The sequence below is a fragment of the Echiichthys vipera genome, assembly GCF_963691815.1.
Source record: "Echiichthys vipera genome assembly, chromosome: X".
In the NCBI taxonomy this organism is placed as follows: domain Eukaryota; kingdom Metazoa; phylum Chordata; class Actinopteri; order Perciformes; family Trachinidae; genus Echiichthys; species Echiichthys vipera.
Genome location: NC_139825.1, coordinates 4,983,464 through 5,008,376, shown reverse-complemented (window position 1 = coordinate 5,008,376; position 24,913 = coordinate 4,983,464). Strand labels below are relative to the sequence as shown.

Below are 24,913 nucleotides of genomic sequence, written 5' to 3'. Positions count from 1 at the left end.
CTGATCCAGTAAATCAGTCAATAATAGAGCCGATATCTGATCCAGTTAATTTGTCAATATTAGAGCACATATCTGATCCAGTTAATCAGTCAATAAAAGAGCCGATATCTGATCAAGTTAATAAGTCAATAATAGAGCCGATATCTGATCCAGTTAATTAGTTAATATAAGAGCCAATATCTGATCCAGCTAGTCAATATTAGAGCCCATATCTGATCCAGTTAATTAGTCAATATATGAGCCGATATCGGATCCAGTTAATTAGTCAATATGAGAGCTGATATCTGATCAAGTTAATTAGTCAATATTAGAGCCGATATCTGATCCAGTTAATTAGTCAATATTAGAGCCCATATCTGATCCAGTTAATCAGTCAATAATAGAGCCGATATCTGATCCAGTTAATTAGTCAATATAAGAGCCCATATCTGATCCAGTTAATCAGTCAATAATAGATCCGATATCTGATCAAGTTAATCAGTCAATAATAGATCCGATATCTGATCAAGTTAATTAGTCAATAATAGAGCCAATATCTGATCCAGCTAGTCAATATTAAAGCCCATATCTGATCCAGCTAATTTTCAATATTAGAGCCGATATCGGATCCAGTTAATTAGTCAATATGAGAGCTGATATCTGATCCAGTTATTAGTCAATATTAGAGCCGATATCTGATCCAGTTAATCAGTCAATAATAGAGCTGATATCTGATGTAGTTAATTAGTCAATATTAGAGCCCATATCTGATCCAGTTAATCAGTCAATAATAGAGCCGATATCTGATCAAGTTAATTTGTCAATAATAGAGCCGATATCTGATCCAGTTAATTAGTCAATATTAAAGCCCATATCTGATCCAGTTAATCGGTCAATAATAGAGCCGATATCTGATGCAGTTAATTAGTCAATATTAGAGCCGATATCTGATCAAGTTAATCAGTCAATATTAGAGCTGATATCTGATCAAGTTAATTAGTCAATAATAGAGCCGATATCTGACCCAGTTAATGAGTCAATATTAGAGCAGATATCTGATCCAGTTAATTAGACAATATTAGAGCCGATATCTGATCCAGTTAATTAGTCAATATTAGAGCCAATATCTGATCCAGTTAATTAGTCTTCATTAGAGCCGATATCTGATCCAGTTAATTAGCTAATATAAGAACCAATATCTGATCCAGCTAGTCAATATTAAAGCCCATATCTGATCCAGCTAATTTGTCAATATTAGAGCCGATATCGGATCCAGTTAATTAGTCAATATGAGAGCTGATATCTGATCCAGTTATTCTTCAATATAAGAGCCGATATCTGATCCAGTAAATCAGTCAATAATAGAGCTGATATCTGATCCAGTTAATTTGTCAATATTAGAGCACATATCTGATCCAGTTAATCAGTCAATAATAGAGCCGATATCTGATCAAGTTAATAAGTCAATAATAGATCCGATATCTGATCCAGTTAATTAGTTAATATAAGAGCCAATATCTGATCCAGCTAGTCAATATTAGAGCCCATATCTGATCCAGTTAATTAGTCAATATTAGAGCCGATATCGGATCCAGTTAATTAGTCAATATGAGAGCTGATATCTGATCAAGTTAATTAGTCAATATTAGAGCCGATATCTGATCCAGTTAATTAGTCAATATTAGAGCCCATATCTGATCCAGTTAATCAGTCAATAATAGAGCCGATATCTGATCCAGTTAATTAGTCAATATAAGAGCCCATATCTGATCCAGTTAATCAGTCAATAATAGATCCGATATCTGATCAAGTTAATTAGTCAATAATAGAGCCGATATCTGATCCAGTTAATTAGTCAATATAAGAGCCGATATCTGATCCAGTTAATCAGTCAATAATAGATCCGATATCTGATCAAGTTAATTAGTCAATAATAGAGCCGATATCTGATCCAGTTAGTTAGTTAATATAAGAGCCAATATGTGATCCAGCTAGTCAATATTTAAGTCCATATTTGATCCAGTTAATTAGTCAATATTAGAGCCGATATCGGATCCAGTTAATTAGTCAATATTAGAGCCCATATCTGATCCACTTAATTAGTCAATATTAGAGCCCATATCTGATCCACTTAATTAGTCAATATTAGAGCCCATATCTGATCCACTTAATTAGTCAATATCAGAGCCCATATCTGATCCAGTTAATTAGTAAATATGAGAGCCTATATCTGATCCAGTTAATTAGTCAATATTAGAGCCCATATCTAATCCAGTTAATTAGTCAATATTAGAGCCCATATCTAATCCAGTTAATTAGTCAATATTAGAGCTTATATCTGATCCAGTTAATTAGTCAATATTAGAGCCCATATCTGATCCAGTTAATTAGTCAATATTAGAGCCGATATCTGATCCAGTTAAGTAGTCAATATTAGAGCCCATAACTGATCCAGTTAATTAGTAAATATTAGAGCCCATATCTGATCCAGCTAATTAGTCAATATTAGAGCCCATATCTGATCCAGTTAATTAGTAAATATTAGAGCCCATATCTGATCCAGTTAATTAGTCAATATTAGAGCAGATATCTGATCCAGTTAAGTAGTCAATATTAGGGAACTTCCGGTCATGGCGGCATGCTGATAAGACGCGTGTAAGACTGCTCTGCTACTCAAATCTTTAAAATCCTTTCTAAAAGCAAAATTCATACGAATCAAACGGCCCGACAAATACACCAGTACTAAAAAATAATACCGATGCCACCTAAGAAGACGAATCGTGGCCAGATACATCAATCCAGCCTTACCAACTTTGCAACGTCAACCGCTAAAGATAAGCTAACTGCTAGCAACATGAATCCTACCGCGGATACTGGCGCCAGCACTAGCGCTGACCGCAAGAAGCAGTCGGAGGCGGATATTACTGCCAACAAGGAGTCCGGTACCACTTTGACAACTATACTAACGGCTATTAACAACATGAAGTCTGAGTTCTCATCCAAATTTGATGGTATTCTCACCGCCATCGAAAATGTGAAGAAGGACTTGACAGTCTGTTCACAAAGAGTCACACAGGCAGAGGCGAGGATTTCGACCACAGAAGATGACACAACTGAGCTACAAGTGAAGGTGAAAAACCTAGAGAGGAAAAATAAAGACCTCGAAGAGAAAGTACTGGACCTGGAGACCCGGTCACGTCGCTCCAATGTAAGGCTCGTTAATTTACCTGAGGGCGCAGAAGGCGTAGACACCTGTGGATTCCTGGAGAGCTGGATACCGGAGGTGCTGGAGCTGACTCAGCTCCAGGGGACAATCACGGTGGAAAGAGCACACAGGCTTGGACCAAAACGACAACATGGGTCTAATTCTGTATCGAGAACCCTTATAATGAAGTTCTTGAATTATAAGGACAAGGAAGCGGTGATGAGAGCGGCCAGGGCAAAACGGCAGATCCTCTACAAAAATCAGCCGGTGAGATTATACAATGACATGACAGCGGAGACGCACAAGAAGATGAAGGAGTTTGAGGAGGCGAGGCGACAACTACGATCACTTGGGCTCCAGTACGGCATGATCCCTCCGGCCCGGCTTATAGTGACCTACAACGATCGCTCCCACATCTTCAACAACGCGGACGAAGCCGAACATTTTATTAAGAAAATCCAATCGGATAAGGAACAGGCTGACTGAGGTACTGAGGAGCAGAGGACCACAAGACATGTAAATTAACCTGTTGATACATTACTGTTATACTGTATTTGCAGAGACAGAAGTGAAGGGCTAAGTTACAATTGTTTAATTTAATACACTGTTCTGAGTTTCCTCCCTTGCCTGTCTATCGATAAGAAACGATTGATTTAATATATATAACTTAATTCAGGAGACCACATATCGGTATGCTTTTCATTCGTTGGGTTTCTCTAAAACAATTATCTGAATGATTGTAGCAGAGCAGTTAGGTATATTCAGTGTTTTTTTTTTCTCTCTCTTAAATTATTTTGACTATTATTATTATTATGCATCAGCATAGTTATACTGTTCCTCACATTGTGTGGACCAGCTTTTTGCTTTCTGGAGGTCCAATATTTGAAGGGGGTGGGGGGGGCACCTGGAGCAATGACTCTCAGGTGTATGTTAAAGGCCAGGGGAAAGTATTTTGTTCTTGGGTTCTTTTCCCCTGTATTTGGGCTGAAATTACTTAAAATGTTGGGGAAATTCAAAGTCATTTATATCAATGTCTGTTGAACTAAAGGTTAAAATTACATCCTGGAATTGCAGAGGGCTACAAAAAACAAAAAAGGTCAAACAAGTTATGAACAGGATTAAAGTATTACAATCTAACATAGTATTTCTTCAAGAAACTCACTTAACACTTGAAGATGAACTCAAAGTGAGGAGGAGGTGGAAAGGAAAAATTTTGTCAGCCCCCTTCACCTCTCAGGCAAGGGGTGTAATGATCATGGTTCATGATTCTATTCCTTTACAGGTTCACAAAGTTATTAGGGACAAGGCAGGGCGGTACCTGATTATTCAAGGGAAAATTCTCAGGGAACAATTAATTCTGGTAAATATTTATGCCCCAAATACAGACGAGCCAAAATTTTTCCAAGACTTATTTCTAATTATTGCTTCTTTACCTGGTGCTTGTATTATGGCAGGTGACTTCAATTGTACATTAGACCCTTGGAAAGACAAAAGTTCAGGAATGGATCGATCACATTCAGGAAGCAGGAGTGTCATTCATTATTTCATGAAAGAAATGAATTTGATCGATGTGTGGAGGGAAGACAATCCCAATGATAAAATATATTCATGCTTTTCTAGTACACATCAGTCATATTCCCGTATAGACTTCTTCCTGGTTTCAACAATACTAAAATGTAAAATTAAGAAGGTTTCCTATGATGCAATACTCCTGTCAGACCATGCCCCAAACTCTCTAATCTACTGTGATCCCAAATTGACTTGTGATTCTCCTAAATGGAGATTTAAAACGAAATGGCTTGCGGATACAGGCTTTGTTACCTTTCTTGACGAACAGATTAAATTCTATTTTGAAACAAATACAACAGAGACCTCAAGAAGTATCAGATGGGAAGCATTTAAGGCATTTATTAGAGGACAAATAATTAATATCACTAGCTCTAAAGCTGAGGAAACTTATAAGAAGACAAAATCACTAGAAACAAAAATAAAGAAATTAGAAGAAGAATACTATCAATCAGGATCTCAAGGTACTCACCAAGAACTACTTCTACTTAGAACGCAATATAATGAAATATCTTCAACAAAAGCTTTATCAGGTCTACTACGACTTAAACAGACATTCTATGACCAAGGTGAAAAACCTGGCAGGGTGCTAGCATGGCGCATCAAACAAATGCAGAATGAAAGGCTAATAACTTAATTGAAAAATGGTAATAATGAAACTATTGTGGACCCAATTGAAATAAATGAAACCTTCAAGAATTTTTTTGAAAATCTTTATAGCTCAGAAATAGGTTTAAATACTTTCAAACTAAATAATTTTTTGGATCATATTCATATTCCCAGAATATCAGAAGAAATTAAAGAAGAACTAGAAAAAGATATAACTTTAATGGAATTATCTGTTGCCATTGACAATATCAAAGGAGGGAAAACCCCAGGGCCAGATGGGATACCTATTGAAATTTATAAAATGTTTAAACATAGACTTATGCTGCCACTATTAGAAATGTTCATGGAATCTTTTCGAAATGGAATTCTCCCAATATCCTTAAGAGGAGCTCTAATCACTTTGTTGCCAAAACCTGGCAAACCAAATAACAATTGTGAAAATTTTAGGCCAATCAGTCTTTTAAATGTGGATTTAAAAATTTTGAGTAAGATAATAGCCAGGAGACTTGAGAAAATTATTCCAAATATTATTGACAAAGATCGAAATGGCTTTGTAAAAAATAGGCAAGGCTTTTATAATGTTAGGAGAATACTAAATATATTGATTGAAGAAAAGGGGGCAGCAGATACAGTGGAATGGTCATATTTATTTGAGATCCTTACACGTTTTGGTTTTGGAGAAAATTTTAATAAGTGGATAAAACTACTTTATACAGAACCATATGCTGAAATCATAACTAATCGTAATATATCCAGATCTTTTAAAATACAAAGAGGATGTAGGCAAGGAGATCCCTTATCTCCTTTGCTGTTTATAATGTCTATAGCACCACTGGCAATAGCGATACGAATGCACCAAAACATAACAGGCATATTAGTTGGGCAACAGGAGCACCGTCTAGCTCTATTTGCGGATGACATAATACTTTTTCTGAAAAAGATGGAAACATCCATCCCTGAATTATTAGAACTCATCAATATATTTGGAAAAATCTCAGGATATAAATTAAACAAATCAAAATCATCAATTATGTTTCTAAACCAACTAGAAAGTAAAAACCCTCCTAAAATAGCCACTCAATTTAAAATTGTCGATTGCTTCACATACTTGGGTATCCAAATTGTCCCACAACTTAAACATATTATAGCATGTAATTATGAACCACTAATGCAAGAAATTTCAAAATCACTGGATAGGTGGACACATATACCAATATCACTAATAGGTCAAATAAATGTCCTTAAAATGAATATACTGCCTAAACTGTTGTATCTGTTTCAAAACCTTCCACTTCCTCCTCCAAGTAACCTGTTCACTCAACTAAAAAGATTGTTTATCAGATTTTTGTGGAATAATAGACGTCCCCGAACACGACTATCACTACTGTACTTACCTTTTGACAGAGGGGGACTGAAATGTCCCAACCCAATCTGGTATTATTGGGCAGCACAACTGAGAACATTGCTATTCTACTTCACAGAAAAAGATGCTCCTCTCTGGAAAGAAATGGAGGAACTCAAACTAAGTCTGCCCCTCCCTACATACCTGTATTCAGCAAGCACTAAAATCCTTAAAAAGACTACAAAAAATCCTATTGTGAAAAACATGATTGTAGTGTGGCATCAAGTTAAAAAATATCTTAGAGAAACGTCCTCTCTCTCTGTCTTCAGCCCAATATGGAGGAATGACTCCTTTCCACCAGGAAAAGCAGACGGGGGATTTAAATCTTGGGTTATGAAGGGGCTGAGGAAAATAGGAGATCTGTACAATGAGCAAAAGGTGCTGATGTCATTTGAAGAAATAGTTGATAAATTTCATATACCCCGTAATCATTTTTTCAAATATCTACAGTTAAAAAATTTCATTAGAACACAACAAAATCAAACATTAGATATCCCTGTAATGTCTGTTATAGAGAAACTAATGAATACGAATTGTTTAGGGAAGGGTCTAATTTCCAAAATGTATAAATGTCTGGTGGAGGGATGTACAGAAACGTCTATGGAAAGGCTGGGGGCATGGAGAGAGGATCTACAGGAAGACATCTCGGTGGTTGAGTGGGAAGAGGCATGTGCTAAAGCACAATCAAGAACTACTAACACCCGCCTAAAATTACTGCAGTATAATTGGTTGATGTGATCGTATGTAACTCCAGAAAAGCTAAATAAATATAATAGTGCTATTCCTGATACTTGTATCAAGTGTGAGAGGGAAAAGGGGACATTTTTCCATTGTATTTGGCAATGTACAGAAATACAAAAATTCTGGCAAGAAGTAAAACAATATATTCAAAATATTTTACATATTCAACTACCTTTAATCCCACAGCTGTTTATATTAGGTTTGTACTCAGAGAATTTGAAAATTAAAAAAAAATCAACGATTATTTATAGATTTGAGTATATTAATTGCAAAAAGAATAATAGCTCTATCCTGGAAAAATACCAGAAGACCAGGAATTAGCAGGTGGTTTTCTGAGCTATCTACCACACTGCCCTTAGAGAAAATCACCTTCACACTAAAACAACAAGAGCATCATTTCCATCACATCTGGGATCCTTTTATTTCTTATATATCACGAACGGATTTGCCACATGTGATGGAAGAGCCTGGAGACGTGTGAACAGTTGCCCTCTGCAATATTCAATTATACAGTAATGTTTCTTGTTTTTTGTTGTTGTTTACTCTTATATAATGGACTATAACTATTTAGTTCCCCAACCAAAAATTGGAACAATTGGGATGGGAGGGGGTGGGGTTGACATGTTTGTTCAATACATGTGATTGTATTTCTTTAAGTGTGAAAACAATAAAAAAAGAGTAAAAAAAAAAAGTAGTCAATATTAGAGCCAATATCTGATCCAGTTAATTAGTAAATATTAGAGCCCATATCTGATCCAGCTAATTAGTCAATATTGGAGCCGATATCTGATCCAGTTAATTAGTCAATATTAGAGCAGATATCTGATCCAGCTAATTAGTCAATATTAGAGCCCATATCTGATCCAGTTAATCAGTCAATAATAGAGCCGATATCTGATCCAGTTAATAAGTCAATAACAGAGCCGATATCTGATCCAGTTAATTAGTCAATATTAGAGCCCATATCTGATCCAGTTAATCAGTCAATAATAGAGCCGATATCTGATCCAGTTAATTAGTCAATATAAGAGCCCATATCTGATCCAGTTAATCAGTCAATAATAGATCCGATATCTGATCAAGTTAATTAGTCAATAATAGAGCCGATATCTGATCCAGTTAATTAGTTAATATAAGAGCCAATATCTGATCCAGCTAGTCAATATTAAAGTCCATATCTGATCCAGTTAATTAGTCAATATTAGAGCCGATATCGGATCCAGTTAATTAGTCAATATTAGAGCCCATATCTGATCCACTTAATTAGTCAATATTAGAGCCCATATCTGATCCAGTTAATTAGTCAATATTAGAGCCAATATCTGATCCAGTTAATTAGTAAATATAAGAGCCCATATCTGATCCAGCTAATTAGTCAATATTAGAGCCGATATCTGATCCAGTTAATTAGTTAATATTGGAGCTGATATCTGATCCAGTTAATTAGTTAATATTAGAGCCCATATCTGATCCAGTTAATTAGTCAATATTAGAGCAGATATCTGATCCAGCTAATTAGTCAATATTAGAGCCGATATCGGATCCAGTTAATTAGTTAATATAAGAGCCGATATCTGACCCAGTTAATGAGTCAATATTAGAGCCGATATCTGATCCAGTTAAGTAGTCAATATTAGAGCCAATATCTGATCCAGTTAATTAGTAAATATTAGAGCCCATATCTGATCCAGCTAATTAGTCAATATTAGAGCCGATATCTGATCCAGTTAATTAGTTAATATTGGAGCTGATATCTGATCCAGTTAATTAGTTAATATTAGAGCCCATATCTGATCCAGCTAATTAGTCAATATTAGAGCCGAAATCTGATCCAGTTAATTAGTTAATATAAGAGCCGATATCTGACCCAGTTAATGAGTCAATATTAGAGCAGATATCTGATCCAGTTAATTAGACAATATTAGAGCCGATATCTGATCCAGTTAATTAGTCAATATTAGAGCCAATATCTGATCCAGTTAATTAGTCTTCATTAGAGCCGATATCTGATCCAGTTAATTAGTTAATATAAGAGCCAATATCTGATCCAGCTAGTCAATATTAAAGCCCATATCTGATCCAGCTAATTTGTCAATATTGGAGCCGATATCGTATCCAGTTATATAGTCAATATGAGAGCTGATATCTGATCCAGTTATTAGTCAATATTAGAGCCAATATCTGATCCAGTTAATCAGTCAATATTAGAGCCGATATCTGACCCAGTTAATGAGTCAATATTAGAGCAGATATCTGATCCAGTTAATTAGACAATATTAGAGCCTATATCTGATCCAGTTAATTAGTCAATATTAGAGCCAATATCTGATCCAGTTAATTAGTCTTCATTAGAGCCGATATCTGATCCAGTTAATTAGTTAATATAAGAGCCAATATCTGATCAAGCTAGTCAATATTAAAGCCCATATCTGATCCAGCTAATTTGTCAATATTGGAGCCGATATCGGATCCAGTTAATTAGTCAATATGAGAGCTGATATCTGATCCAGTTATTAGTCAATATTAGAGCTGATATCTGATCCAGTTAATCAGTCAATAATAGAGCCGATATCTGATCCAGTTAATTAGTCAATATTAGAGCCCATATCTGATCCAGTTAATCAGTCAATATTAGAGCCCATATCTGATCCAGTTAATTAGTCAATAATAGAGCCGATATCTGATCCAGTTAATTAGTTCATATAAGAGCCAATATCTGATCCAGCTAGTCAATATTAAAGCCCATATCTGATCCAGTTAATTAGTCAATATTAGAGCCGATATCGGATCCAGTTAATTAGTCAATATTAGAGCCCATATCTGATCATTAATTAGTCAATATTAGAGCCCATATCTGATCCAGTTAATTAGTCAATATTAGAGCTGATATCGGATCCAGTTATTAGTCAATAATAGAGCCGATATCTGATCCAGTTAATCAGTCAATAATAGAGCCGATATCTGATCCAGTTAATTAGTCAATATAAGAGCCCATATCTGATCCAGTTAATCAGTCAATAATAGAGCCGATATCTGATCCAGTTAATTAGTCAATATAAGAGCCCATATCTGATCCAGTTAATCAGTCAATAATAGAGCCGATATCTGATCCAGTTAATTAGTCAATATTAGAGCCCATATCTGATCAGGGTATCGGATCGGTGCATTTCTATTACTGATATAACAGTATAAACAGTGACACTGTTGGCTGTTAAGAACAAATAAACAAAGATAAACCCAGTAAATCATTCCATGTACAGTTCTTTTTGAATGATATGGTGAGCCTCTACAAAGTTGTGATTTGTGGTCGCATGTAGGAGTTGCGATATTACGATATTAGGATTAAAGGATTAAAGCTTGCTGATGAGAGATCGTAGTTTCGCCTGTAGAGCACATATTATACACTGCTGTTCTCTTCCTCAGCCAAATCACACTACTTGCTAGTCCGCCTCATGCACTGCCCTAAAGACACGATGATCAACCAAAAATAGGGAACTACAGGCAGTGAAAGGGATTTCTCATTCACCATCATGTTTGATTCGGAGAGTAGCGGGAAGTAAATCAAACTACCGTGTCCCAACGACAGACTGTCGCGTTGCATCAACGCTGTCCATCCACACTTTTTCATCGAATTTGTGGCACAAGCTGTAAAATATGCACCTGAAAACAGATAGGCCTAAGTAAACTCCTGTGTTTAACAAGGCGGCACCGCCGTCACTTCTACGCCACACACACAGTTTCATAAGGTGCGCACATCGGATGGTAACACAACAAACCCTTTATCCACCTAAAGATTCTTCATCCTAAACAGAATGTCGAGAGTGAAACAGTGAGAAGACCACACCACAGCCAGCAGAGGCAACAGGTGCTTTAGGCCGCTTTTTGCTAAATGTTAAATGTGGCACAAATTTGCAAAATTGCACAAACTGATTCAAATCTGTTCAGGAAAGTTCTTTGGCCTATGCTTTGTTATATATTTTGTCTTTAAGGGCTATAGCCTATTTTTACATAGGGAATACTTAACTTAATATTAACATAATAATAATAGCAATAACTAAAATGTAATGTTTAAAGCTGTGATAATATCGTGATCGGGATTTTACATTAAAAAAAATAGTGTAGGGACAAGTACCCTAAAGCACGGGGCACGGTACGGATGGACAGTGTGAGTGCGCCCTAAATAGGACTGAGTCATTGTTATGTTCTTAGTTACAGCTGTGGTATTCCTGCTATGACAAGTCAAAATGTCTGCTGTTTTGCAGAAATTTGTGAACACAGCAACATCACTAAAAAAGGTTCAGACAAGAAAGATACACAAGCAGTAAGATTACCAGTTGTAAACAAACCCCCAGGTTATCCAAACCTATGTGGAAAAGTAAATAGAGTAAACAGGTAAATGTATTTCCCAAACGACTTTAACTGTTGAATTGGTTGTAATTTGGAATGACAGATTATTCAACTTATTACAAAGCAAACGGTGAGCCCCAACTGTATGTTTTGCCTTCAAATAAAGTGAATTATAGAATTCTGCTCAGTTGACTTAGTCTCAACTTTTCTGATTGCCTCACTTCTCAGGGTTAATGACCACAGGAAAGAAACACCTGCAAAACTAAGAAAATAATACACAATTGTCACAATTCAGTTGATATTTAATGTATTGAAGTTTGACATAGAGAGACTTGTTCAACCTACTTTAATAGTGAGATAAATAGTCAGGCTTTTTAACTCCCGTTCCTAGAGTTAAACTCCATAACACAGCAGCTGATAACACCGTTTCTGCCATGTGTAAATTACCAACAGGACTTGGCTGATCCCCAAGCACACGCCTTTAATACACACAGCACAGCCTGCTCTAACGGGGCAGTTAGAACAGTCATCTGCATTCACCAGAAATATAGAGCACTACAAGTATTAGTGAAGGTCACATTAGAGAGGAAATTCCTGAACTCTATTCATTTTTAAGTATACAATATCACTATGAAGTCAATTGCACAGACTCACAGAGTAGTGATGTAGGTGATTCAAGCCTCTTTGAGCACCTGTAAAAGTGATATATAAATTTGATGTATTGTTATATTCCGAGCATGCTCTACTGAGAAGCAGCACATATATCCAACTTTTTGATTCTCAACAGCTGGTATTCCTCACAAGAGCCAAAAAGAGCAAGATCACAGGAGCACCAACTCAGACCTGATTTATTGTGAGTGGATTTTTTTTCTTGAACAACATGTGTCATGTAGGTACTTTGGGTTTAATTGGATTAATAGTGTGACTATCAAGTGAAATATTTGACAAGGAAAATTAATAAAGAAAAATTACTAAAAATGAATAACTTCAATTTATTAAAAACGTCACACGGAGAACCAATCAAATATAAGGCCTTGACTCACATTCAGATTATGAGATTGAGTATTCTCAATAAACTTATCGTTAATCAAGGAAATATTAGTTATCACCAATAATTATCAAAGATAATAATAAAAATGACTCTAGTCAAACCAGAGTTCCTCTGGGCACCACCGTCATAGACTGAGTGATAACTAATATTAAAGTCTCATTAAATGTATTAAACTACTAATTAAGGGTTAAACACCGATAAATGTAATAGTTTAATCAGTTGAAGGATTTAAAAGTTCTTTTCTTAGTAGAAGGTGGCTCATTCATCTTTGTGTAACATTAAATCATCAGACATATGGTAAACACAAACATTTATTAACAAATTAATAAATGCAACAAACAAAACACAATAAACTAACTAAAGCTAACAGCATACGTGTGTTTGTGTGTATGTGTATGTGTGTGTGTGTGAGAGAGACAAAGAGAAGAGGGGGGGCTTGGGACCACTGCAGAGAAGGTGTGAACCTTTAAGTTACACAAAGCACCAGCAGCTTGAAATCTCTGTTCTCATTCTTATGACAAAGTTACAATTGGTTCTAGCCGTTCATAAAGTCCTATAACATGTAGTAACGCCCAGTTGGTGATTAGTTACCAGTCCATGAGATGGGAGATGTTTTGCGTTGCTTGATGCCAGTGGCTGGTTGAAGAGGAAGCTTCGTGGTGAAGAGGTTCTTGTCTTAATTGTGGCTCTTAGGCAAAAGAGGAAACAGATCGCTCTGTGCTGTGCTCAGTTAAGGATAACCGATGGTTAACCTTCGTGGTGATCCCACGCCATAGGCCAGGTCCAGGGCCAAGGGGACAGCGGGCAGCTGGTCTCCTGGATCAGGATCGCGTAGAGTTGGAGAAGAGCAGGAGGAAGATCCGGTAGAAAGAGAGCGAGAGATTGTGTGCTTCACTTTATATAGGCCCGGATGATGTCATCACCTGGGGGTCAATTCAGCCAATGAACAGTTTGGGTGCCTTGGAGAATTCACACCTGGGTGTGACCTGTTGTGGGGGAGAAGGCATGGCAGCCAGGCTTTTCGGCATAGTATTTGAGGTCTTTGTTTCAGCAGGCTGTGGGCCTACTTTTAATCAAACTGACAGTTCGAGTTAATCCAGAAAATGAACAATCATCTTTGGATGCCGGTTGCACCTACAGTCATCAACAACACTCTTTTTCTGACTGAAACACTTAACAGTCTGTAAGTGTGCAACGACTATTATCTTTGCTGGATTATTTCCATACAGAAGACACAATATCTGGGAATTTCCTGGTAAATGTTTCAGCTTCCAGTTTGGCCCACTGCTATCTCATCTCATCTCATCTTCATCCGCTTATCCGGGGTCGGGTCGCGGGGGCAGCAGCTTTAGCAGGGGACCCCAAACTTCCCTTTCCCGGGCCACATTAACCAGCTCTAACTGGGGGATCCCGAGGCGTTCCCAGGCCAGTGTGGAGATATAATCTCTCCACCTAGTCCTGGGTCTTCCCCGAGGTCTCCTCCCAGCTGGACGTGCCTGGAACACCTCCCTAGGGAGGCGCCCAGGGGGCATCCTTACTAGATGCCCGAACCACCTCAACTGGCTCCTTTCAACGCTAAGGAGCAGCGGCTCTACTCCGAGTTCCTCACGGATGGCTGAACTTCTCAACCTATCTCTAAGGGAGACTCCAGCCCCCCTCCTGAGAAAACCCATTTCGGCCGCTTGTACTCGCGATCTCGTTCTTATAATATACATAATCAAGTTTACTATAGAAAAAGAGTTAGGGTTTACCACAGAACGTTGACTCATTCTGTGGACTTTAGAAAGCACACAGCCTATTATTGCTTGGGTTTATTTGCTGGAAATGCTTTGAGCATTTAAGCCTGTGAATGTTCTCATTTTTCCAGGTCATCGTTATCCCCAAAGCAATTTCAGTCAAAAGCAACTGGACTTGGTTATTTCTCTAGAAAGATGTTTCACCTCTCATCCAAAAGGCTTCATCAGTAATTGTACGCATCTGACCAGGCTGGGACTGGACTGGTGCTCCAGGTGCCAACTACTAACGACAGTCGTTGGCACTTGGAGCACAAAGGGTCACAGTGACATCATCAGCCTTGTGAAAGGTTAAGTACCTGGATCTCCACACCACTTTTTAAATATTGTTTTCAAATATTCACCTTTTTCATACATTTGCACATATTCAGCTTTTTAATATTATTTTTAAATATTCAGCTTTTTGAAACTTTTGCAAATGTTCAGCTTTTTAATTATTTTGCATATATTCAGCTTTTTGAATATTCTTTACAAGCATTAAGCTTTTTTTCTGTGTAGTTTCAGCATTTAAGCATTCCCACGTATTTACCGCAGGAAATACACTTTCTAGTCTGCTTATTCTCCTTCTTCTGCCTAAAACTTTGATTCGATTCAAGTCCGACAGCGTTGCCAACAAATGCACAAAAAATACACCAAAACGTATGAAATGATGGAGAACGGTGTGCTATTATTTTAGCTAAATATTTGCCAAGCTGTTTTCATGAAAAATCCCCAAAAAACTGTGCTTAATTTCCACTTACACAACAATGGGAAATCGGCGTGGACCAAGCTCAAAACCACCCCTCTTTGGGGCCACACCGATTTGCCATACTTTAACGCAGAAAACTGATTAAAAGTTTAAACTGGTCATGAGATTTGTAACTTCTTTGGTTTGAATGGGCATTTTGATATCAAGCACGGTTTTCACGTAATCAGAGATTCGGTTTCGTTCTATTTTCAATCTGTTTATGATTTTATAATGGTTGTGTATGTGGACAAACGAGGAAGAGGAAGAGAGACCCTGCCTGGAGGAAGCCCGGGGCCCCCGTCCCGAGCCAGGCCCAGACGAGCGCCTGGTGGCCGGGTTTGCCACGAAGCCCGGCCGGGCACAGCCCAAAAAAGTGACGTGGTGGCACCTCCCTCCTCTCCATCCTGTGGGCCCACCACTCGCAGGAGGAACCACATGGGTCAGGTGGCAGTGAAGCTGAGGGGCCTCGACGGACCAGACAAAGGCAGCAGAAGCTGGCTCTGGGGACGTGGAATGTCACCTCTCTGTCGGTGAAGGAGCCGGAGCTTGTGCGGGAGGTGGAGCACCAGTTAGATCTGGTGGGGCTTACCTCCACGCACAGTCTCAGTTCTGGAACCGTACTCCTGGATAGGGGTTGGACCCTATTCTTCTCTAGAGTTGCCCAGGGTGTGAGGTGCCGGGCGGGTGTGGGGATACTCACAAACCCCCGGCTGAGCGCGGCGGTGTTGGAGTTCACCCCGGTGAGCGAGAGGGTCCCCTCCGTATGCCTACGGCTGGTAGGGGGGAAACTGTTGTCTGACTGTTGTTTGTGCATATGCCCCGAACAGCAGTTCGGAGTATTCGGGCTTCTTGGAGACCCTGAATGGAGTCCCGCATGGGGCTCCAGTAGGGGACTCCATAGTTCTGCTGGGAGACTTCAACACCTACGTGGGCAATGATGGAGACACCTGGAGATGCGTGATTGGGAGGAACGGCCTCTCTGATCTAAATACGAGTGGTCGTCAGTTATTAGACTTCTGTGCTAGTCACGGATTGTCTATAACTAACACCATGTTCGAAAATAAGGATGCCCATAAGTGTACGTGGTACCAGAGCACCCTAGGCCAAAGGTCGATGATCGATTTTGTGATCGTATCATCTGATCTGAGGTCGTATGTTTTGGACACTCGAGTGAAGAGAGGGGCAGAGCTGTCAACTGATCACAATCTGGTGATGAGTTGGGTCAGAAGATGGGGGAAGATTCTGGATAGACGAGGTAAGCCCAAACGAGTAGTGCGGGTGAACTGGGAACGTCTGGAGGAGGCCCCTGTCCGAGAGATCTTCAACTCACACCTCCGGCGGAGCTTTTCTGGCATCCCTGTGGAGGTCGGGGGCATTGAACCAGAGTGGGCAATGTTCAAAGTTCCATTGCTGAAGCTGCAGCGGTGAGCTGTGGCCTCAAGGTCTTAGGTGCCTCAAGAAGCGGTAACCCTCGAACACCGTGGTGGACACCGGTGGTCAGGGAAGCTGTCCGACTGAAGAAGGAGGTGTTCCAGAATATGTTATTCCAGAAGACTCCGGACGCAGTTGCAAGGTACCGACAGGCCAGAAGGGCTGCAGCCTCTGCTGTGTCAGATGCAAAGCAGCGGGTGTGGGAGGAGTTCGGAGAAGCCATGGAGAAAGACTTTCGGGCGGCACCAAGGTGCTTCTGGAAAACCATTCGACATCTCAGGAGGGGGAAACAGGGAACTGTCCAAGCTGTTTACAGTAAGGACGGGACGCTGGTGACCTCAGCTGATGAGATAGTTGGGCGGTGAAAGGACCACCTTTGAGGAACTCCTTAATCCAACTAACACGCTCTCTTTTGTAGAGGCAGAGCTGGAGACTGATGGGGAATCATTGTCAATATCTCTGGCGGAAGTCACTGAGGTAGTCAAACAACTCCACAGTGGCAAAGCCCCAGGGATTGATGAGATTCGTCCAGAAATGCTGAAAGCATTTGGAGGGGCTGTCTTGGTTGACACGCCTCTTCAACATTGCGTGGAAGTCTGGCTAAGGATCTCGTCTCTGCTTTTTGCAGATGATGTGGTCCTGATGGCATTGCCGGTCAGTGACCTTCAGCACTCACTGGATCGGTTCGCAGCCAAGTGTGAAATGGCAAGAGCCATGGCCACCTCTAAATCTGAGGCCATGGCTCTCAGCAGGAAACCGGTGGATTGCTTACTCCAGGTAGGGAATTTGTCCTTACCCCAAGTGAAGGAGTTCAAGTACCTCGGGATCATGTTCACTAGTGAGGGGACGATGGAGCTTGAGTTTTGCCGGAGAATCGGAGCAGCAGGGGCAGTGTTGCACCGCTGTGACGAAAAGAGAGCTGAGCCGGAAGGCAAAGCTCTCGATCTACCGGTCAATCTTCGTTCCTACCCTCACCTATGGTCATGAAAGCTGGGTCATGACCGAAAGAACGAGGTTGCGGGTACAAGCGGCCGAAATGGGTTTTATCAGGAGGGTGGCTGGAGTCTCCCTTAGAGATAGGGTGAGAAGTTCAGCCATCCGTGAGGAACTCGGAGTAGAGCTGCTGCTCCTTTGCGTTGAAAGGAGCCAGTTGAGGTGGTTCGGGCATCTAGAAAGGATGCCCCCTGGGCGCCTCCCTAGGGAGGTGTTCCAGGCACGTCCAGCTGGGAGGAGGCCTCGGGGAAGACCCAGGACTAGGTGGAGAGATTATATCTCCATACTGGCCTGGGAACGCCTCGGAATCCCCCAGTTAGAGCTGGTTAATGTGGACTGGGAAAGGGAAGTTTGGAGTCCCCTGCAAAAGCTGCTGCCCCCGCGACCTGACCCCGGAAAAAAACTGTGTCGGGGTCTTATCCCCGGATAAGACCCCGACACAGTTTTTGCATATGCAAAAACTATGTCGGACTCCGTAATTTTCTCTGGTCCCCTGCCCAACTTGACTTGCTATGACATGTATAGCCGCATGTCATCATTCCGTCACTGGCTGTCTGGATGGTGCCTGCTAATAATGTGGGCTTTGTAGATAATTGGCAGTCTTTCTGGGGAAAACCTGGTGTTATTAGGAGAGATGGTATTCATCCTACTTTGGAGGGTGATGCTCTCATATCTAAGAACTTGGACGCAGTTGTTTGCGGTCTAAAATCATGCCAACCCAGTGTTGGGATCAGGAAGCAGAGTCAAAGTTTAATATACCACTCTGCAGTGCCCTTATCGCAGGTGCCCAGGAAGCAGAGTGGCAGTCTAACACACCTCTCTGCGCTCCCTGAGGAGTATTTTCCAGCTCAGTATAGTATACAAGCGCTGTTTGCCCCACGATCATCTAAATTAACCAGATCAAAAATGAACAGAAGAGGGGCTATACAGAAAAAACTTGATACAAATCGACACGAATCTGCGATAATGCAACAAAATCATTAAATAAAATGTGGACTTTTAAACATAAGATCTCTGTCATCTAAAGCTGTATCAGTAAATGATCTGATATCAGATAACCATATTGATTGACTATGTCTGACTGAAACACGGCTGTGTCCTAAAGATAATGTTAGCCTAAATGAATCCACTCCTCCCAGTCATATTAATACTCATATTCCTCGAGGCAGTGTTCGAGGAGGAAGCGTTGCAGCTATTTATGACTCAGGCCTATTAATAAACCCTAAACCTAAACTAAATTATAATTCATTTGAAAGTCTTGTTCTTTGTCTTTCACATTCAACCTGGAAAACTGTGCAGTCAATTATACTTGTTATAGTGTACCTTGCTCCTGGGCCGTACTCAGAAACTCTGAGAATTCAGATAGAAATTCTGTCAAATTTAGTCCATTGTGGGAGATTTTAATATCCATGTGGACATTGATAATAATAGCCATAGCATTGCGTTTATCTCTCTATTCGATTCAATTGGTTGTAGTCAGAGTGTACATAAACCTACTTACTGTTTTAATCATGCCCTCGACCTTGTTTTGGCTTATGGTGTGGAAATCAATGACTTAATAGTCTTTCCACAGAAAACTATTTTATCAGACCATTATTTAATAACTTTTGAATTCGTATTACAGGACTACTCTCCTTCGATTCTCACATAAAATTTAAGACAAGGAATGCATTTTTTCACCTGTGTAATATTGCGAAAATTAGGAACATTGTGTCTCAGAAAGATGCAGAAAAACTAGTCCATGCATTTGTTATTTCTAGGCTGGACTACTGCAACTCCTTATTATCAGGCTGCTCCAATAAGTCTGTTAAGAGTCTCCAGTTGGTCCAAAATGCTGCAGCTTGTGTACTGACTAAAACAAATCGAAGAGAACATATTTCTCCTGTATTAGCTTCTTTGCACTGGCTACCTGTAAAATCTAGAATAGAATTTAAAATCCTTCTCCTTACCTACAAAGCTCTTATTGGTCAGGCTCCATCGTATCTTAAAGAGCTCATGGTACCGTATTACCCGACTAGATAGCTGCGCTCTGAGAATGCAGGGCTAGTCATCGTTCCTAGAGTCTCCAAAAGTAGAATGGGAGGCAGAGCCTTCAGCTACCAAGCTCCTCTCCTGTGGAACCAACTCCCAAGTGTTATTCGGAATACTGACACTGTCCCAATATTTAAGAGTAAACTTAAAATTTTCCTTTTTGATAAAGCTTACAGCTAGGGCTTACCAGCCCTTAGCAATGTTGTTATTTTTAAACTGAGTTTGTTCTGCTTAATGATGCTGCTATAGGCCTAGTCTGCCGGGAATAATACTTTTCCAGATACTCTGAGCTCCTCTCCTCTCTGTCTGTATCATTCATGTCTCATCAATGCAGTTTACTAACTCAGCTTCTTCCCCGGACCTAACAGTTCATTAGGTCGCAGGGGCTCTCACGCCATTTTATGTGTGCCTGTTCGGACATAGAAAATGGACATTTAACAACAATGGTGGTGAAAGGTTTCAAGTTGGTGTGATGCGGAGGTGGAGTGTTCATTGCAGATTTGGGCGGATGAAAATATTCAAAAACAGTTGGACAAGACACAAAAAAACTCTGTGGTCTATGGAACGATTTGTAAACAAAGCGACGCATCGCGATGACGTGTTGGATAGTGTGATGTGATGGACAGGCAAGAAGCATTTGCGCGAGGCCCAGGAAGTGTGAGTACAAACGGGCTGGCCAGCGGGGGGAGAGGGAGGGGGGACAAGTACCCTAAAGCCTGGGGCGCTGTGCGGAAGGACAGTGTGAATGCGCCCTAATCTGATCTAACCATTCACACACCCATGCACAGCACAGTGGGGTTCAGTGTCTTTCCCAAGGACACTTCGACATACGGACCGGGGGAGCGAACCGCAGTGTGATGTATGGTGATGTCTTCTATTGATGACAGCATCTCTCAGATTTAAATGATTCATGTGCAATTCATTGTGTTAAAACAGCACTTGCAGTCTGAGGGAGAACCTTTGATCTAACCACGTAAACCAATATCAGTCTCTGTGACAACAGTTATGTATTATGTTATTAAGTTGTCTGTTTTACTGAACAGCTCTAATACATTTGACTTTGGACCTGCTATGTTTGGAATTGTTTATCTCATGTTATGTTGTGAACATTCCCATTTATGGTCTGATGGCTTTGTTTTGTTCAGCTTGAATGGAGCATATATATAAATATGGACCTTGGTTATAAAAGCTACTTATGTGAAAGTATTAAATTGGGGAAAATGGATATGTGTCATTCATCATCTATTATAAAGAGTTATTTTTTAGCAATTAGTTGACTAATATTCTGTGCGGCCCACGAACACCCAGTGATTTTTTATGAACTGCAATATCTTGCAAACAGCACTTCAGGTCTGGTAAGGTTACTTGGAATTATATAACTTAGATTAGATTAAATTAGAAAATATCAACAGCACGATGATCAAATAATGAATACAGATAAGGGTCATTTGTAACTAACGTTAACGCGGTTTAGTGTCTAATTTCGAGACACTTATTTTACTTTACTTACCCATTCTAAGACACGAATAAATCCAAGTGGTTCTTTCAATGGTCCCAGATCCAGAGAAAACCCAGACGCCAATTTCTGGGGATGACAAACAAGGTGTGCAAATAAACGAATAATGGCATATACTGTGGCTGAAACAGTTAGACAGGTGTAAACAAATGATCGTTCACAATAGCACTCAAACTAGCTATCGATACCTGTTTGTCACCTTGCAGCTAACTGGCCCTGCCCTTGTTAGCCAGCCCCTGCTAGCTAACGCTAGCTAACGCTAGCTAACGCTAGCTAACGCTAGCTAACGCTAGCTAACGCTAGCTTCTGTCAACCTGCATCTTCAACTTACTCACCTACCTGAACAGTGTCCATTGAGACGTGCAACACTTAGAAAGCACTTGGTTTTTCACTCATGAAGTTTGTCAGTTTTGTTGTAACTCCGTTTGCATCCAAACAGTGGCGAGCGAACGACTCCTAACTGAGCATGCAGGGGAGCTGAGACCGTTCAGACAGGCCGCCAACTGATAAGACTGTTGTCAAACTGTGTACAGCTGAACCGGGCAAACTAACCAGTCAAACTATACACCACTTCCGGTTATAGCCTTTCAAAATAATGAACAAAATTATGTTATTAAATTATATACACATGAAACATTTGTTAATTTAGTTGGCATATTTCGACCACAGTATTAGTTCTTGGGTTTATTCCATGTGGAATAAACAATTGGTCTTTGGGCTCTATATTGCTGCGATTCATTGTTTAATTCCTCTTAATATGTTTATTAGTAGAAGTCATTCTATGTGATAATATTAACCCATAAAACCCATTATGATTCTGATTATCTTCCTTTATATGAAATGTATTTACTAGCGTTATTGTCATAATGAAACAGCTTAAAACAATAGGAAAAAGAAACTCTGCATATGGTTGCACATGTGATAGACAGGTGTGTCGGAGTAAAGCACATGCTTATAATAAAAAAGAAAAATACTTAGGCTATGAAATTCATATACCAACGTGCTATAACACTATAACAGAGGTACGACTATTGAAGGTATTATAGCATTATTATTAACTATTACCCTACAAATTTGATTAATACATTACCTTCAAATTAAGGCTTTTTGTATTGGAAATTGCGAATGTAAGACGAAAGAAAGGAAGTGAAAAAGAAATAAAGAAAGGAAGGAAGGACGGATGGAAGCACTTTATTAAGCCCTCAGTGGGGAACTTTAATTTTTACACACCGTTGTTACATTGTTACACATAGGCCCAAGGTGCAGAGCCTTTGTTATATTCCTAGCTGCGGCACACTTGCCGGCCATGGCCCGCTTGGGAGAGGTGGGCTTTTGTAAAGCACGTTTGCACGTGTACAAGCACGAGGCCTACGGTGGCTCTGATGTCATTTTATGTGCGCCTGTTAGGACATAGAAAAAAGAAGGACGGACCATGGGCGGACATAAAACAATGGCGGCGAAAGGTTCACGTAAATACGTTTTTTAAGTTAAGTACACAAAAAACTAACTTGTTTTAACTAGTTTCCTACATTATTTCAAAAGATGTTCAAGTGTTATGTATTTTCTAACAATAATTATAAGTTTTTTAATTTGAGAATGGTTGAAAAATTCAGTTGGTCCATTTGTATTTTCTTCAGTACTAAATATTATTCATGAAGCTTTTATGAAATTAATTATTCAAAAACAAAATTGTTAGGCAATTCACTTTTTTATTTTGCACTACATTTATATTTGGTGCTGAAACTTTTACAGAATATAGTAAAGATCATTTAGATCAATGTACAAAAACTGCAGACACATGTTTCCACAGCAGATGGTCAACATTTTTGCACACAATGCTTGGTCATTTATTTAAACACCTCTTTTAGGTGCTGGACGGGTCACTGATGATGGCAATCCTTATCACTTGATTACCAAGGCCAGCCTCAAACTCTTTTGTGTCCTTGTAAAGCAAATAAAAAGATAGGTTAGTGTCTAAAACAATGCTTTTGCTGACTTTTTAGACTAGTTACTCTCAAATAAATCAGTTGATCAATGGAGCCATTATTTATTTTATTTTAACCATTACACACACAATTTGTCAAGTGGCCTAAAAAGCTTTCATCAATTAGCATGAGGAAAACTGATTGCATCACAAAACATGATAATGCAGGAGTAAGTTTCTATCCTGTGTTTACATAGTGCACAGCGTGAATACTTACACAAAACTCCTTTAAAAAGTCCTCTTCCATGTCTCCAAGGTACAAGATGAGGCAGCGAATGGCTATTTCTCTGCGTACTTCAATTGTATTGGGCTTTTAAAGAAAAAAAAAGGATTAAGCGAAATCACATTAAATGTGTATAACCTAAAAGGATAACTGCCAAACTTGCATTTCTAAAACAATTAAAAAATAATTATCATACCTCAAAAAGCATGTCCTTAATCTGCCTGATTCTAACTCTTGTAGCTCCTCCTCTTGATGAGACAATGTCAATCAGTTTTGAGTCGCAATGGTCATGCCTGCCTGTCAAGCCTGACCATAAATGTGGACTCAATGCTAACCACACACATGGATGAATTGCAGAAAATGAGCTATACTGCATTAATTCATGCTACAACATAAGTTAATGAGGAACAACTTTGTTTGATCTCTTACATACAATGGTGCACTTAAATGACTATTAATGACCGGCATTTAATTCCATAAGTGAAGTCATCTTTCATAGAAGTCACTTAGACCCAAAGACCAACCAAATTTTAAAAGGTAGAGGAAAAAACATCTGCATTGTGTCAAATAAGGCAGGCCAGCGCTCAATGATGTCCCTGATTTCAGGGGCCTCATAAATGATTTCTTGCCCATGAAGAGATAATGTTCTGGTCATTTTCTGAGCAACCACCTGAGGCGAGGCATTTTGGCCAAACATCAATTTGCCTACAGTGCAACTACAATGCAATGAATGAAAAAAGCATTTAAAAAAAGTGTCCATGGATTGATTTGAATCACAGAATATAGCTGACATAACTGAAGTAAGCAAACAATGAATCATGCTTTTCTTCCCCAAAACACAAATGAAAAGCTCTCTTCATTTGACAAAATTTGTCAAATTAAATGTTATCATTTGTATCCATTGGTATGCCAAACTAAAGGGTAGGGTGGCCTCATGTCACTGCTTAATATATAGGGTTAGCTACATGTAGCACAACATATTGCATCAACTGCATTTACAGGTATAGCCTGTAACCTCTGTACATTAGTCCAGTTTAGAATATGCCCAAGGCATTGCTTTAGTCGAATGTTTTGGAAATTAAATTATTCTCATCTGGAAAATGTCCTTTGTCCAGCCCACAGGTTCTCTAACGCACAGTCTTAGCTTTGTGAACTTGTCCAGGGGTGTTAAGGTGGCTGGGGAGAGGGCTTCAAATCCTGAACTTAAGGTTGAGAAAAATTAAGTCATGAAGCCTATTCAATTAAGCAACTTCAAGTTGAATTTAGTTTAAAATCAATTCACGCGGTAGTTTGAGTTTAAATGTCATACAAAATC

At 39.4% G+C, this 24,913-nt stretch overlaps 1 protein-coding gene across 1 annotated transcript in view; it reads right to left on the bottom strand.

Annotated features, from left to right (window-relative positions):
* The window catches only part of sypl2a (synaptophysin-like 2a), a 56,690-nt gene extending 34,801 nt beyond the window's left edge, over window positions 1-21,889 (bottom strand). The window contains exons 1-2 of the mRNA XM_083939460.1: window positions 21,731-21,889; window positions 21,386-21,460 (exon numbers count right to left, since the gene is read on the bottom strand). Coding sequence (XP_083795586.1) covers window positions 21,386-21,460; window positions 21,731-21,745 — 90 coding nt within the window. The 5' untranslated portion in view covers window positions 21,746-21,889. The remainder of the gene's footprint in view (window positions 1-21,385; window positions 21,461-21,730) is intronic.
* Window positions 21,890-24,913: the final 3,024 nt, after the last annotated feature.